This window comes from Oncorhynchus clarkii, chromosome 24 (assembly GCF_045791955.1).
Source record: "Oncorhynchus clarkii lewisi isolate Uvic-CL-2024 chromosome 24, UVic_Ocla_1.0, whole genome shotgun sequence".
Classification (NCBI taxonomy): domain Eukaryota; kingdom Metazoa; phylum Chordata; class Actinopteri; order Salmoniformes; family Salmonidae; genus Oncorhynchus; species Oncorhynchus clarkii.
The window spans coordinates 7,581,938-7,596,919 of record NC_092170.1 but is presented as its reverse complement, the minus strand read 5'-3'; the positions used below and the strand labels follow the sequence as shown (position 1 = coordinate 7,596,919).

Sequence of the window (14,982 nt, the reverse complement as noted above, 5' to 3'; positions counted from 1 at the left end):
TCAGAACAGGTATACAGATATACTGAGATCATGTGACACTTAGATTGCACACAGGTGGACGTTATTTATCAAATTGTGTGACTTCTGAAGGTAATTGGTTGCACCAGATCTTATTTAGGGGCTTCATAGCAAAGGGGTGAATACTTATGCACCACCACTTTTCCGTTTTTAATGTTTTATAATTTTTTGAAACAAGTTGTTTTTTTCATTTCACTTCACCAATTTGGACTATTTTGTGTATGTCCATTACATAAAATCCAAATAAAAATCCATTTAAATTACAGGATGTAATGCAACAAAATAGGAAAAACACCAAGAGGGATTAATACATTTGGAAGGCACTGTATATAGGCCATGGAAGAACATGGGACATTTTGAGCTACCAGGAATTGTGTACAGATCCTTGCGACATGGGGCAATGCTTTATCATGCTGAGGTGATGGCGACAGATGAATGGCACGACAATGGGCCTCAGGATCTCGTCACGTTATCTCTGTGCATTCAAATTGCCATCGATAAAATGCTATTGTGTACTTTGTCCCTAGCTTACACCTGCCCATACCATAACCCTATCGCCATCATGGGGCACTCTGTTCACAACGTTGAAGTTTAGCCATCCGTAAAAAGCACACTTCACTAGCGTGCCAGTGGCAATCGAAGGTGAGCGTTTGCACACTGAAGTCAGTTACGACACCAAACTGCAGTCAAGTCAAGATCCTGGTGAGGACGACGAGCACGAAGATGAGCTTCCCGGATACGGTTTCTGACAGTTTGTGACAACTCTACACAACTTTATCTGTTGTTCAATTGAATCTTTGGTGGACACCAAGTTCTCCCTGATCACTCTTCATGATAGGAGGTGTAGTGGAGGTAGCCCGGTGGTTCCTCCTGGTTCCTCTCTCTTCTTATCAGTGGCAGATGGGAGTAAGAGAATGATGACCGTGTCCCCTCCTGATGGATCGAGCCTGTCCCTGTGGAGACTGTGGGGGCAATGAGGCGCGGGGACAAGGAACAGCTAAATGATTGAGCCATCACTACGTGCAGTTGTCCCGTCTGGCTGGTCCAGCCATATGTTAGAGCTGGGTGGGCCAAGTCAGACTTAGCTGATAAATGGGTGTGCGTTTTAAGCCAGGCAAGGTGAAGAGGGGTGAAGAAAACAAACCTGGCCGTGTCCTCCGAACGTTCCTCAGAATAACAACAGGAACACTCTTGTCTGGTGAATCATTTAGCTACTTCAAGGCTGCACATTTGCAAGGATCACAAAGAAAAAGCCACAGCAAATATATTTTCTTATCATATTGTATATGGTTATGAAATCCCGAAGGTGGTTTACTGCACCTTTTTTAAATTGTTCATGGATTTTAATCGTGAGTGGTATAGTTTGACTCGGTAAGTTATTTGAGGACGTCTTCCGTACAAACATTGGTGAGTCCCATAGGAGAGAGGGAGACGATGCCTGACTGTGTTGTATAATATAGGTCATGCAGCTGTGATCGTCAGAATAGGACACAGGGTAGAAATGCCACAGTGACTAACCAGATGCTCTGGATTGTTCTTGTTCCCCCTTCTGCCCTCACAGCACTCAGGGTATTCCCGTTCACATCATAGAGTTCACATTGTATATGGCATGTTCCCAAGTAGCTACATACACATGTCTCTCCGACGTGTTTCTATTCTCATCTCCCTCTATCGATTCCACTTGATGTACCCTTTTAAAACACATTTAGTGTTCAGTACTTAATTAACTGAGTGGTGGACCATTTCATGAACCTTATGATACCTGTTACCCTCCAGATGCTATTTTTGGACAAAGGGTTTACAGAGCTACTGTACATATAGCCTGTCTCTGATATGCTATTATCCTGGCCTCGATCCAAGTCATCTTCTCATCTCACTCTTTCTTTTGTCCCTCAGCATTTTCCGGCTGTGAGTGGGGCCTTCATGGATTCCCCGTACAATGGCAACACGTCCCTCCAGACCTCCACCTCCAACCTCAACGCCAACTTCTCCCGGCCGACCGAGGCGGAAGAGGAGGGCAAGTACTCCAGCGACGCCATCTGGCTTTGGGTGGCCGTCATTGCAACCATCGGCAACATAGTAGTGGTAGCAGTGGTTTGCGCCTGTGCCTTCTAAGACCCGTTAGTTACAAGCACACAGCCGAACCTCCCTCTTGCCACCTTTTCCGCCTCCACATTAACCTATCCCCTGTATTTATTTTCATCTTGTATCTGTCCATCCGTAATATTAAAGCCAAGGCCCCGTTCTGAGGGTCGACGGAGTATGATCGTGAAAATATAGGGATTGATTTAACTGATGTTCTGTAGGACTATGAATGCGTTTGTAAGTCTAGGAATGAGAGAGAGAGAGAGAGAGAATCCTCTGGAGTTACCATACTGTATCTTACCTAAAGCCTATGTCTCCCATTGTGTTTTTTATTTTTTTTAATGATAAACGGGGAAGTGAGCTGATGTGGGCTGTGCCTTTGTATAATGAACATTTTGTAAATGAGTTATTGAAATGGACATTGTATAAAGCAGCCTCCCTTCTGCTTTCCAATCGGAGGGATCACCAGAGGTCAGCCTAAAGGAAGGGAAGTGGAAGTGTAGGGAAGTGGGAAGTGCACAGGGAACGTGTACAGCTGTGAGATCCCCTCTGCCTATGAACCTGAACAGAACACCACCCCATATATCTTTGTCTGGTTGATGTCATGTGCCTGTTTGTCTGAAATGAATGTGTTGATGCTGCTGTCTTGGTCCAGGTCTCTCTTGAAAATTCAATTATTATTTTTTTGTATCTCAATGAGACCAACCTGGTTAAATAAGGGTGATATAAATAAACACAGAATCAGCAGTTCCCGTTGTGGTTGGCCACTGTCTCGGAGACCAGTGGAGAGATATGTGACAGATGGTGGCTGGTAGGAGCGCCGAGGGGACAGCGGAGGGGCCCAGGGCAGACTTGGCAGTACTCTGTGTTCTTTCCTGTGACTGCTGCACCACTGCACTACCATTCACCATTACTGCTCTGTCCTGTCCTCATCGGCCTCTGTGATATAAATCTCCCTAAGCACTTTATAAAACCCAATAAACTGGGGAGTTTTCTTCCGTTTTAACTGCAGTGTTCAGGGCTCACCTGTTGCATCTCTGCAGTGGCTGTAGACCTGTGCCAGTTGAACTATGCAGTGATGGCATCCCACTGGGCACACACTGGTTGAATATGGCACGTCATTTCAATGAAATGTTCCCCGTGGGATAGCTGTGGATAATGTTTATAAGTGACACCGATGTATACAAACACAGTATCACCCACAAGCCAAATGAGGGAATTAAGTTGTCAGCACACATCTTATGTTATACCACCCCTGCTGACATTATCTGCAATTACGGAGCCACCAATTACATCGTACTAAATCATTGAGCCGCCCACCATAACCAGACTATCCCAAATGACCAGACCGCCGCTACGAAGGCCCCACGCTGTTGAGCTAACAATGAAATGATTTTGCTCCTGTCGTAAGAAACCCCATTTGCTGTTAACGTTAGTTTTTGGTTGTTGTTGTGCCAGGCAGGCAGAATCTCACATTCACCTCAGATTGTCTCTCAGTAGACTAGTGTGTGTAGGTGGCAGCCTCCCCAGTAGTTCTGTGCTGTGCTGTCTCCCATGCACCCAGTGGAGTGGGGCCACAGACTTGTCAAGCGGCAGGGCTGTAATGAGACGTAATGCCTCTCTCTCTCTCTCTCTCTATCTCTTTCCTAAAGCGAACACTGACCTCCCAGTTGCGCTGCGGTGATCAGAGCAGATCTGATCCCTGCTGCACTCGGCTGCGCTGAACAAGGATAGTGCATTTTTAGAGTGTGACTTCCTAATTGAATCAGCACTCGTTGTGATTGAAAGGGAGAGGAGTAGGAGAGAGAGGAGTGACCGCATGGGATTGGATTTGTAACAGCCAACTTCCATGTCATCGCTTTGAATTACAGGACTTTTTTTTGAAGTACAATGGAAAATATATATTTTTTTTATTGAAACCAACGAAGTGGAATAAAAGGTTTTAAGATGGAGAGATTTAGGATCAAAAGTCAGGCAGAGACATCACTCCACACAGCTAATTGCCCTGATCTCACTGTACAGTAGAGTCAATGAAAACAAGAGACAGATTCATCATGCCGTCTCTGAGCGGTCCTTTTCAGGTTCCTTAGAGAGCTTAGTCTGAAGAAACCTGTGGGAACAGTAATGCATGGTCTCTTAACAATAAACAACAACAATCCAAAAAAACGCTCGTTTTTCTATTGCACAGTATGGGGCGTCATAAGTATCTGCTGGCAATAACTCAAGATGACGCTAACAAGTTAGTATTATACATCCCCACTATATGTAGGTACTTTAATACAGTAACTATTCTGAAACAACATGCATATGAACTAGGTGAGGAATCCCAAGTTAGCTATAATATCAATTTCTTCTACCCTTGTGTCGGCTGTGTGCTTTGACATGGGACTGGTTAAGGCTCCGGTGCCCACTGTCTACGGCTCGAATTATGTGCCTGAGCTGACTTACACAACTCCTCCCCGTCAACTGCTTATTGACCATGGACGCCCCTTGACCACCATGGATGATGGTCCTCCTCCACACGACGAGACGTCATCACAGCCTCAAGCCCAGGTACCGCGTGACCCCGTTTGCAACGTCACGTAGGCGCGGTTCACCGGACACAGGCGAATAAAGCTAATCCTGTACTCCAAAAAACATTCCGATGGAGATTCTCTATTGAGCCTAATGTTTATTCCAACACTAGGCTTCACTAGTGTCCGGGAAATTGCCCTTTTACTGTTTTTATGATTCGTTTTTAATTATCGCCTCCAGGTAAAAAAGTAAATTGTTGAGCTATACAGTATGCATCTGCCTGTTAAAGGGAACATTTATTTTTTTATTGTTGGGGAACTTGGAGTGATGCTTCATTCATAATCACATTTGTTTTCATGTACTGTTTCTTTATTTCTATAAGTCAACATTACTTCAGTCGTACTAAGTCTACTGTAGATCTTGAGTTTAAACATTCCCGCTAAGCGTGTCGTCTCCTTATTCCTTCTAATGGATTAGTAGTACATCTCAGTGTGGCGTTAACTGAGAGCATGTGTAGACTTGTCATCATGTATCCTCTACTGCATTATATGATAAATGTCACATTCGTAAAGAAATACTACCATGACAAAACTCATGTAGTTACAGCTGTTAAATGGGGGAGACGTGGCCATAGGGTGCTCCCTCCACCAACAGATGCATTTCACCACGTTTTGACTTCCTCCCTCCATAGGCCCAGAGGGGACTGCTTAATTACAGCCCATAGAGCACTGCACGTTCCATCCTCCTTCTCCTTTCCCCTCTGTTCTTTCTTCTTCCACCCCTCCATCCATCCATCCATCCATCCATGCAGAGCACTAGACCGTGGTGTCTGCGTTGGCACTGACCTCTGACCCGAGGCAGGGCACCTCATGCCCACATGCCTCTTCCTTCCCAGGCAGCAAGAAATAGTCCGGCCGTTGCTGGGGAAATGGACGAGTCACTCCTACGAGAGGAGAACTGTAGGAGCAAGGAGCAGCTGGGTATATAAGCGAACAGACACACACACACACACACACAATGTAAATGTACCTTTCCGTAACATGGTTGAGATGACAATGCTATGATGTCATTATGTGCTCTCAGGGTTTGTGTTTGTTCGTATCTTTCAATAGACTTGAAATGTTTTACGCCATTTTTCTCACCATGGTCCTAATTAGCAAATGAGGACATTTTATAGGGGCCATTAAAAGTGGAGCTAGTCTTCCTGGGCTAAATGAGTTACGCTTCAGTTTTGAGCTCTATTCAATCTTTATCTCTGAAGCGGTACAGATTGCGCAATAGAAATGTAAAGGTCATTTCCATATGAGCCGACGTATGCAGCCTTTACCAAGAATACAGTCGCCACTAACATTGCCTTTAAATTTCAAGCACACTGCAACGCTGAACTTCCCCGATACGGATTGAATAGAGCCCTGAGGCGAATATTCTCTCCAATTACACTAGTTATAATTTTGCTTTAATTAATAAGCACTGTATTGCCTAATGTCATAGTTATTCACACACAGTCAAACATGTTTACTGCTGAGGTATATCCCTAGACTATGTTGCATAAATATGCTGCCCCACACTGACTTGGAAGTTCTATAATTCATAAGCATGATAGTCTTTGTAAATATTTAATAGCTTATGAATACAACAGTTCACATATCGTGATATACCCATGTATGAATTGACAAATGACCTAGCTAGCGGGCTAATGAAAATATGGTCAGACTTCAGTGGGTGTCTCTATATGTTGTTGCTATGGTAACACCCTCCATAGATCGCCTCACTTTTGTGGTGTTCTATTGCTCTGGGGTCCTAAGCATCCCAGCCTCTCATCCTCGGCGGAGTGTTGCATTATGCAACGAGGCTACGCTGCATGTTTGTTCAGTCGGAGGTATGAGAATGCTTCTTGACTTTAATGCTGCCGGACATCATATGCACTCCCTTCCCTCCTGATTCACAGCGGCTCCCTTAACCCGTGGCTTGTTTATGTTTTGTCTCTGCAGACTCCCAGGAATTGTCCATCCTTCCTCTGCCCCCAGGAACACATAGGCTCATTAAAGCAGACTTCCTGTATCCTCAGTACAGCAGAGACAGTATGGGTGACTAGGGACTGTGACTTTTTTTTAAAGCACCTACAGGGAACCCATAAAGACTATACATGGGGGCTAGGAGGGATATTATGGAAGAGGTGGGACTTGAGAGGTGACGGACATCATATTCATGACTTCAGCAAATAATACCATATCTTATCCAAGGTTACTTAGTAGTTGACTTTATTTTAGAATGTGCTGTGACTCATAACACTCAAAAGAACGTAGAAAGTGAAGCCACACTAGGAAAAGAGCAAGATCCTTCTGGAGTCCTATACGTCTTGTTTTAGAAATGGATACCTGACAGCGATTCACACATTCATTGCAACGAATGGAGATGGATATACATCGACTTTGTCGACTCTGAACACTTGGATTCTACTTTTCTGTGCATCCAGTTGCAGGGTTGTACGTTCTGATTACCTCCCTGTAGGTGTCAGGGTTACCACTATGAAATACTGATTATCAAAAGGCTATTGGCTAAATACAGTCACTGTGTTGGTTAAATTCATTCACAATGTTCATTCACAAAAGCATTCTATAACAATTACTTCATACAAAATATTGCACAGAGTCACATTACTGCAATGTGTTTTAAATGATATTTCCAGGGAGGGGGGGGGGGGGGGTACTTATTGTCTTGACTTCCCATAAATATATGACCTACATTCCTTGTTTAAAAATGGAAATGAAACATTTTGGGATTTATTTTAATTCCAGTGTGTGTAATCATGATTGCAGTGTACAGTATAAGCACTATGAAAGTTATTGAAACCAGTTTTGTGTTACACCTGATATTTGAGGCTCGTTATTATTTTGTTCCCATGCTAGATTAACCAAAACACACACACACACACACACACACACATTGTGGCTTGCATTACATGAGCCAGGAATCAATACGTGTACCTTTATGAGGATAATGGTGGTGTGCACGTCAGTAAATTAGACCAGCTCTGTTGTTCATATGCTCCTCATTAGTCCCAACATCCAAGCCATGTGTGCATGCTCATTGGAAAGACATCTTAATATGGAAAACACTTCAATGCAGCTGGTGCGAGACCACTTGACAGTTCAACAATGATCATTTTCTTGCGTTTTCAATTTCAACTGTGATATTTTGATTTAGTATAAGCGTACTTATCTAGCTTGTTTGCATGTGTTGGGTTATTTCCATCCCAACATTTTGTTAGTTGACTACTCTGCAAGCTGCGTTCCAGTAAGGGATAAATAATGTAAAAATCATGATCTTATTTGATGGAATATTGATTGAATGATGAATTACTTTGTACGTGAACAAATATGTAGAACTAATGTTTATTCGTTTTGAGGAATATTTTTTGTAAACTTTTTATCGATCGTGTACTTTTTCCCGATGTTTTAGTAATTCAGTCAGTGCAGAAACATTGCTGCTAAAAGCCTTGATGTATTTATTTTGTATTTTTACACACTCTTGCAAGCGAACAGAAAAGCTTAGAAGTAGATGTGTTTTTACCTGTATAATTAAAAATCTATATTGTCTGTTAACCTCATGATTTTACCATCCTTTATAATTCAATTAAATTGATAGGAACGTGAAAATGATGGGCTGTCCTGTCAGGTTATTCTTCATATGAATGTGAATAATATGATGCTATCACAAATTCTGTCAATGTCTCATCTCTCATGCTCATATGGGGTTGAATCCACAGTGGACTAATTTCATCCTATGAACAAATGTTTATCCCCAAACTCCTAGTAATGGGTTACTCGTCAGAATTTAAAGAGGGGACATTTTCTTGTTCTTTCAGAATTAGCTCTGAAATGGCAACTCCAGTTCAAAACTGAAATCAGCTTATACATTCTGGCACATCCACACTCAAGTGGCCATCTGGAGATATGGAGTGTTATAATGCAATATGAAATTAATGTGGCTTTTTGATTTCTCATGTATACAATTAAAACGGCAATCAATTAGTGTCAGTAGCAATTTGACTGAAAATTAAATCCTGGGCTTTTTCATGGCCATCTGAGCATTTTGTCACATTTTTTCTCTGAGAGCAACTGGGGTAAATCACGAGGTAAAAGCACTAAATCCAACTCGTTTTAGAGCTGGAACAAGCTTGGATTGTGGGAACTAACTTTGCTTGGCTGATAGGTTACATAATATGTCAGGAAATAGATTTACATAGGAATTAGGAATATTAATGCCAAAAGTATTGGTGTCGACCTGACTCTGTTAGTCCACTGGAAAACCAGTAAATCATCGGGATAAAGGCTAATATTAATTTGGCAACAATATCTCGATAGGTGGTAAGAATGTACAGAGTGTATATTAGATTTGAAATGCATGCTTGGATAGTTTTATGGTACGGTAAGCAATTGATGTGTATACGTAAGAGACACTGGGTGTGTGTTTTGTACTGTTTGGGATGTTTTGGCTCCTGGCAATCCATGATATATGTGTAGTCACGCCATGATGTGTCTTTGGGGAGAGAATATGCACACTTTGGGAATACCCTTCTCTGTTAGTCCACTGGGCATTCTAAAGCTTAACAAAACATGTTCATTTGCTGCCATCCCCATGATGTCACAGCAATGTACTGTAAAGTGCCATCCTCAACCCTCAATACAGTCTCCACTGGTGCACAATGAAATATCTGTCCTTTTGTTGATTTTACCACTGAAAGGTACCTTGTAATTCAGGTCAGAGTATCTGGATTGCTATAGTCTACACAGACACAGTAAAACCATACGTAGCTAAAATGTTCAGTCGCTGGAGCCGGGTTCGAGTCCCTGTCGGAGGTACTCCCGAATTCGCTACATTGATGTCAGAAGTTGGGATGGTGCCTGGGAGGCCATCGCAGAGGCGTGTTCACGTGAGGAACTTGGTATAGAGAAGCTTGGGGACACAGTCTCTCGAAGGAAGGGGGGGTAGTGTAGTATGATTGATCGAGACACAAAAATGAACTCTAAAGGTTAATACCGTCAGGCGTCTCATACCTTTTTATCACCACTTTTATCAAGTGTTGGAATTGCGTAACAATCATGCAGTCACTGTTAATCAAACCAAAATGTAACTTCATTAGAAATAATTGTTAGTGATGCTAAACTAAAGGGTGGATTTGGCTGTGTATCATTCTGAAAGAGCAGCGCAGTATACTGGTTTCCCCTGAACGACTGCAGACACATGACTTTCCTGTGCAAGCCGAATGCACCCTCTCCCTCCTTCACTCACACGGTCTGGCTCTTAGGTTGGAGATGGAGGGAAGCGTCAGAGCATGAAATGCACTGCTCCAGCGTTGTCTCTGGAGTTAATGGATACTCAACCCTGCGATGATACTCTGAGGCAGGCAGGCAAGGAGAGGAAGAGGGCGATAGCAAGATATACACTGAGTGTACAAAACATTAGGAACACCTTCCTAATATTGAGTTGCACACCCTTTTAACCTCAGATCAGCCTCAATTCGTCGATGCATGGACTCTAGAATGTGTTGAAAGTGTTCCACAGGGATGCTGGCCCATTTTGACTCCAATGCTTCCCACAGTTGTGTCAAGTTATCTGAATGTGCTTTGGGTTGTGGACTATTCTTGATACACACTTGAAACTGTTGGGTATGAAAAATCCAGCAGTGTTACAATTCTTAACACAAACTGGTGCACCAGGCACCTTCTACCATATCCCATTCAAAGGCACTTAAATCTGTTGTCTTGCCCATTCACCCTCTGAATGGCACACATACACCATCCATGTCCCAATTGTCTCGAGGCTTAAAAATTCAAATTTTTAAAAAACATGTTTTATAATATATTTATTATTTTCCAATAGATTACCGGCCAAAAAAAATCCTTCTTTCACCGGTCTCCTCCCCTTCATCTACACTGATTGAAGTGGATTTAATAAGTGACAATAAGGGATCACAGCTTTCACTTGAATTCAGCTGGTCATGGAAAGAGCAGGTGTTCTTAATGTTTTGTACACTTCAGGGCAGTCTAGAGCCCCACCTGTTTAGCAAAAAAAAAAAAATAATAATAATTGTTTGCCTGTTATTTTGGCATTAATACGTGTCACATATCAGTTTGAAAACAATGAACATTGAGTTATTAAAGCCGCATACAAACTCGGTCTCTTCTTTGCTTTATTGAGGAAAGCAGCTCCAAAATGCCGGTGTTTCAGCCTAGCTCAGTGCTTTCTGTGGTCCTGGGGCAGCCAGCGGAAAATATGTAGTGTAGGGATTGGTAATGTTCTCTACTTGCGCCGTGATTGGCTCAGTATTCTGTCACTCATGGGGACACTACGTCACCGCAAAATCTATGTGTAGACCTAAACAAATTCAAGCCCCTTGGATGCTGTTATAGAGTTACATTAGAAGTGTCCATCCAAGAAGGCTCAAGGTCAATGGCCACAGGTAAAATTATGTCAAATCACATTATATCTACAGTAGCTTTGATTGGAATGATCATATCAACATCATACTTTCAAAATCTTAGCTAGAAAGCTAGCAGTCATCATGAATCAAGTCAACAATCTACTGGCAAATCCTTTTCAGATGACGAGAAATAATTAAGTTAAATGATAGATTAAACATATCCGTGCTTATCGCCCATTGAACATAAACATTATACAAGTTGGAAATGGAAAATTCAACAATGAGTGGTTTGGAAGGAATCAGTGGCTAACTGCAAGCATCGCAAAGCAATTACTAGCCTGCTATTCAGTGCAGTGGGTGTGTGGTCCAAGTCTGGGTTTAAGGGTCTCTTTTCCAAGCTTAAAAGGAAAAACAGTCAACATTGGCCATGCTGTCAATCCAGCATGACTTCTGCCTCGCTCAAAACAACTGGAAACTCAGAACTGGGAAATGTCAGACCTTAGTGAGTTCAAGACAACTGGGAACTCCTACTGGGAAAATAGGTTTTGAATGGTCATCCAACTCGGAATTTCAAGTCGGGAACACGGGCCTCTTTCTAGAGCTCCGAACTGAAGATCACTGACGTCATCATGATTCGACCTTGCTTTTTCAGAGTTCCCAATTGTCCCTGCCTTTTTTACACCCCCTTTGTTGCTATAACAGCCTCCACTCTTCTGGGAAGGCTTTCCACTAGATGTTGGAAAATTACTGCGGGGACGTGCTTCTATTATTCCTCCTCCACCAAACTTGATAGTTGGTACTATGCACTGGGGCAGGTTACGTTCTCCTGGCATCCGCCAAACCCAGATTCGCCCGTCGGACTGCCAGATGGTGAAACATTATAAAACACTCTAGAGAACACGTTTCCACTGCTCCAGAGTCCAATGGCGGTAAGCTTTACACCACTCCAGCCGAAGTTTGGCATTGCCCATGGTGATCTTAGGCTTGTGTGCGGCTGCTCAGCCATGGAAACCCATTTCATGGAGCTCCCGACGAACAGTTATTGTGCTGACCTTGCTTCCAGAGGCAGTTTGGAACTCAGTGGTGAATGAGACAGACAACCAGAGACAGACAACATTTACACGCTACGTGCTTCAGCACTCTGCGATCCAGTTCTGTGAGCTTGTGTGGCCTACCACATCGTGGCTGAGCCGTTGCTGCTCCTAGACATTTCCACTTCACAATAACAGCACTTACAGTTGATCAGGGCAGGTCTAGCAGGGCAGAAATTTGACCAACTGACTTGTTGGAAAGGTGGCATCCTATGACGGTGCCATGCTGAAGGTCACTAAGCTCTTCAGTATGGCCATTCTACTGCCAATGTTTGTCTATAAAGATTGCATGTCTGCATGCTCGATTTTATACACCTGTCAGCAACGGGTATGGCTGAAATAGCCGAATCCACTCATTTGAAAGGGTGTCTACATAATTTTGTGTGTATATACAGTACCAGTTAAAAGTTTGGACACACCTACTCACACCTACTCATTTACTATGTTATACATTGTAGAATAATAGTGAAGACATCAAAACTATGAAATAACACATATGGAATCTTGTAGTATCAAAAAGTGTTTTATACCATATTTGAGATTGCTCAAAGTAGCCACCCTTTGCCTTGATGACAGCTTTGCACACTCTTGGCATTCTCTCAACCAGCTTCACCTGAAATGCTTTTCCAACAGTCTTGAAGGAGTTCCCACATATGCTGAGCACTTAAAGCGACAAGTGTTCAATGACTATGTACAGTGCCTTCATAAAGTATTTACAACCCCTGGATTTGGTTGTGTTACAGCCTGAAATTAAAATCAAATAAATGTATATTTTTTTGTCAGTGGCCTACACACAATACCCCATAATGTCATTTAAAAAAAATAATAATAAAAAATGAAAAGCTGAAATGTCTTGAGTCAATACTCATTAAACCCCTTCGTTATGGTAAGCCTAAATAAATTCAGGAGTAAAAATGTGCTTTACGAGTCACATAATAAATTGCAATAATAGGGTTTAACATGGTTTTTGAAGGACTACCTCATCCTTGTACCCCACACATACAATTATCTAAAAAATAAAAGATATTGAATATGCCTTTGAGCATGGTGGAGTTATTATTTACACTCTGGATGGTGGATCAATACACCCAGTCCCTACAAAGATACAGGCGTTCTTTCGAACTGATTTACCAGAGAGGAAGGAAACCGCTCATAGATTACACCATGAGGCAAATGGTGACTTTAAAACAGTTACAGAGTTTAATGTTTGTGATAAGAGAAAACTGAGGATGGATCAACAACATTGTAGTTACTCCACAATACCAGTAGTTTAAAGTACTTAAGTAAAAATCATTGAAAATACTACTTACTACTAATTTAATATTTATATTTTGGACAACTTTTACTTTAACTTTACTACATTCCTAAATATCACATGTGCTCCCTCTCCGGCCTCTAGGTCACCAGGCTGCTCGTTTATGGCGCAAACCTGTCACCAGCGCCACGTCCATTTGCGCATAAGGACACTCACCTGGACTCCATCACCTCATTGATTACCTGCCCTTTATATGTCACTCCATTTGGTTTCTTCCCCAGTCGTCATTGTTTCTGTTCCTGTTCCATGTCGGTGCGCTGTTTTGTTCATTTTTTTATTAAATGTATTCACTCCCTGAACTTGCTTCCTGACTCTCTGCGTACATCGTTACAGATGTACTTTTTACTCCATATATTTTCCCTGACACTCAAAAGTACTCAATACATTTTGAATGCATAGTTGGACAATAAAATGGTCTAATTCACACACTTGTCAAAAGAACATCCCTGGTCATCCCTACAACCAATTATTTAGCGAACTCACTAAACACATGCTTCGTTTATAAATTATGCCCATGGCTATCCATAAATTAAAAAAAACAAGAAGATGATGCCGCCTGGTTTGCTTAGTATGAGGACTTTTAAATGATTTATACTTTTACATTTGATTCTTAAGTATATAATACTTTTAGACTTTTACTCAAGTAGCATTTTACTGGGTGACTTTCACTTTTACTTAAGTCATTTTCTATTAAGGTATCTTTACTTTTACTCAAGTTTGGCAATTGGCTACTTTTTCCGCCACTGCACAATACTAACCTAATTGACAGAGTGAAACAGAGGAAGCGTGTACAGAGTAAAAATATTCTAAAACATGCATCCTGTATGCAACAAAGCACTAAAGTAATACTGCAAAAAAATGTGGCAAAGCAAATACAAAGTGTTATGTTTGGGGCAAATCCAATACAACACATTACTGAGTACCACTCTCCATATTTGTATTATGGCTGCATCATGTAAGCTCGTAATTGTTAAGAACTGGGGAGTTTTTCAGGATAAAAAAGAAACAGAATGGAGCTAAGCACAGGCAAAATCCTAGAGGAAAACCTGGTTCAGTCTGCTTTCCACCAGACACTGGGAGAGTCATTCACCTTTCAGCAGGACAATAACCTACAGTTGTGTACCAAGAGGACTGTGAATGTTCCTGAGTGGAAGAGTTACAGTTTTGACTTAAATCTGCTTGAAAATATATGGCAAGACCTGAAAATGGTTGTCTAGCAAAGATGAACAACCAATTTGACAGAGCTTGAATCATTTTGAAGCAAATAAGGATGAGACATAACTTTTTCTCTAAAAATAGCATTCTGTGGTATTTAACTAATTCCCAGAAAGCAGATGAACTCACTTACTCTGTCTCGCAGCCATTTCACCTCAATAAAGCACTAAACACGGACGACAATGCAAGGTCTGAAAACATCCTAGAAGGAATTAAAAATGATGATACCGATTTGAATAACCAATATTTGATTCATGAGCTTGTGGTGCTGTATTTATTTCTTGGGATGCATATGGTTTAATATCCACATGTTCAAA

The 14,982-nt window shown here is 41.8% G+C and overlaps 1 protein-coding gene across 2 annotated transcripts in view; it reads left to right on the top strand.

The window, feature by feature from the left end:
• The window catches only part of LOC139383009 (uncharacterized), a 39,820-nt gene extending 31,541 nt beyond the window's left edge, over positions 1-8,279 (top strand). Inside the window, exons 2-4 of one of the 2 annotated variants that reach the window (XR_011628681.1) lie at positions 1,915-4,656; positions 5,475-5,597; positions 6,609-8,279. Coding sequence is in view for 1 of the 2 variants with exons in the window: in XM_071127301.1 (XP_070983402.1) it covers positions 4,486-4,656; positions 5,513-5,597; positions 6,609-6,712 (360 nt within the window). In the remaining variant the exon portion in view is untranslated. Of the gene's footprint in view, positions 1-1,914; positions 4,657-5,474; positions 5,598-6,608 lie in introns of those variants that run through there. The other variant, XM_071127301.1, reaches the window with a different exon arrangement.
• Positions 8,280-14,982: the final 6,703 nt, after the last annotated feature.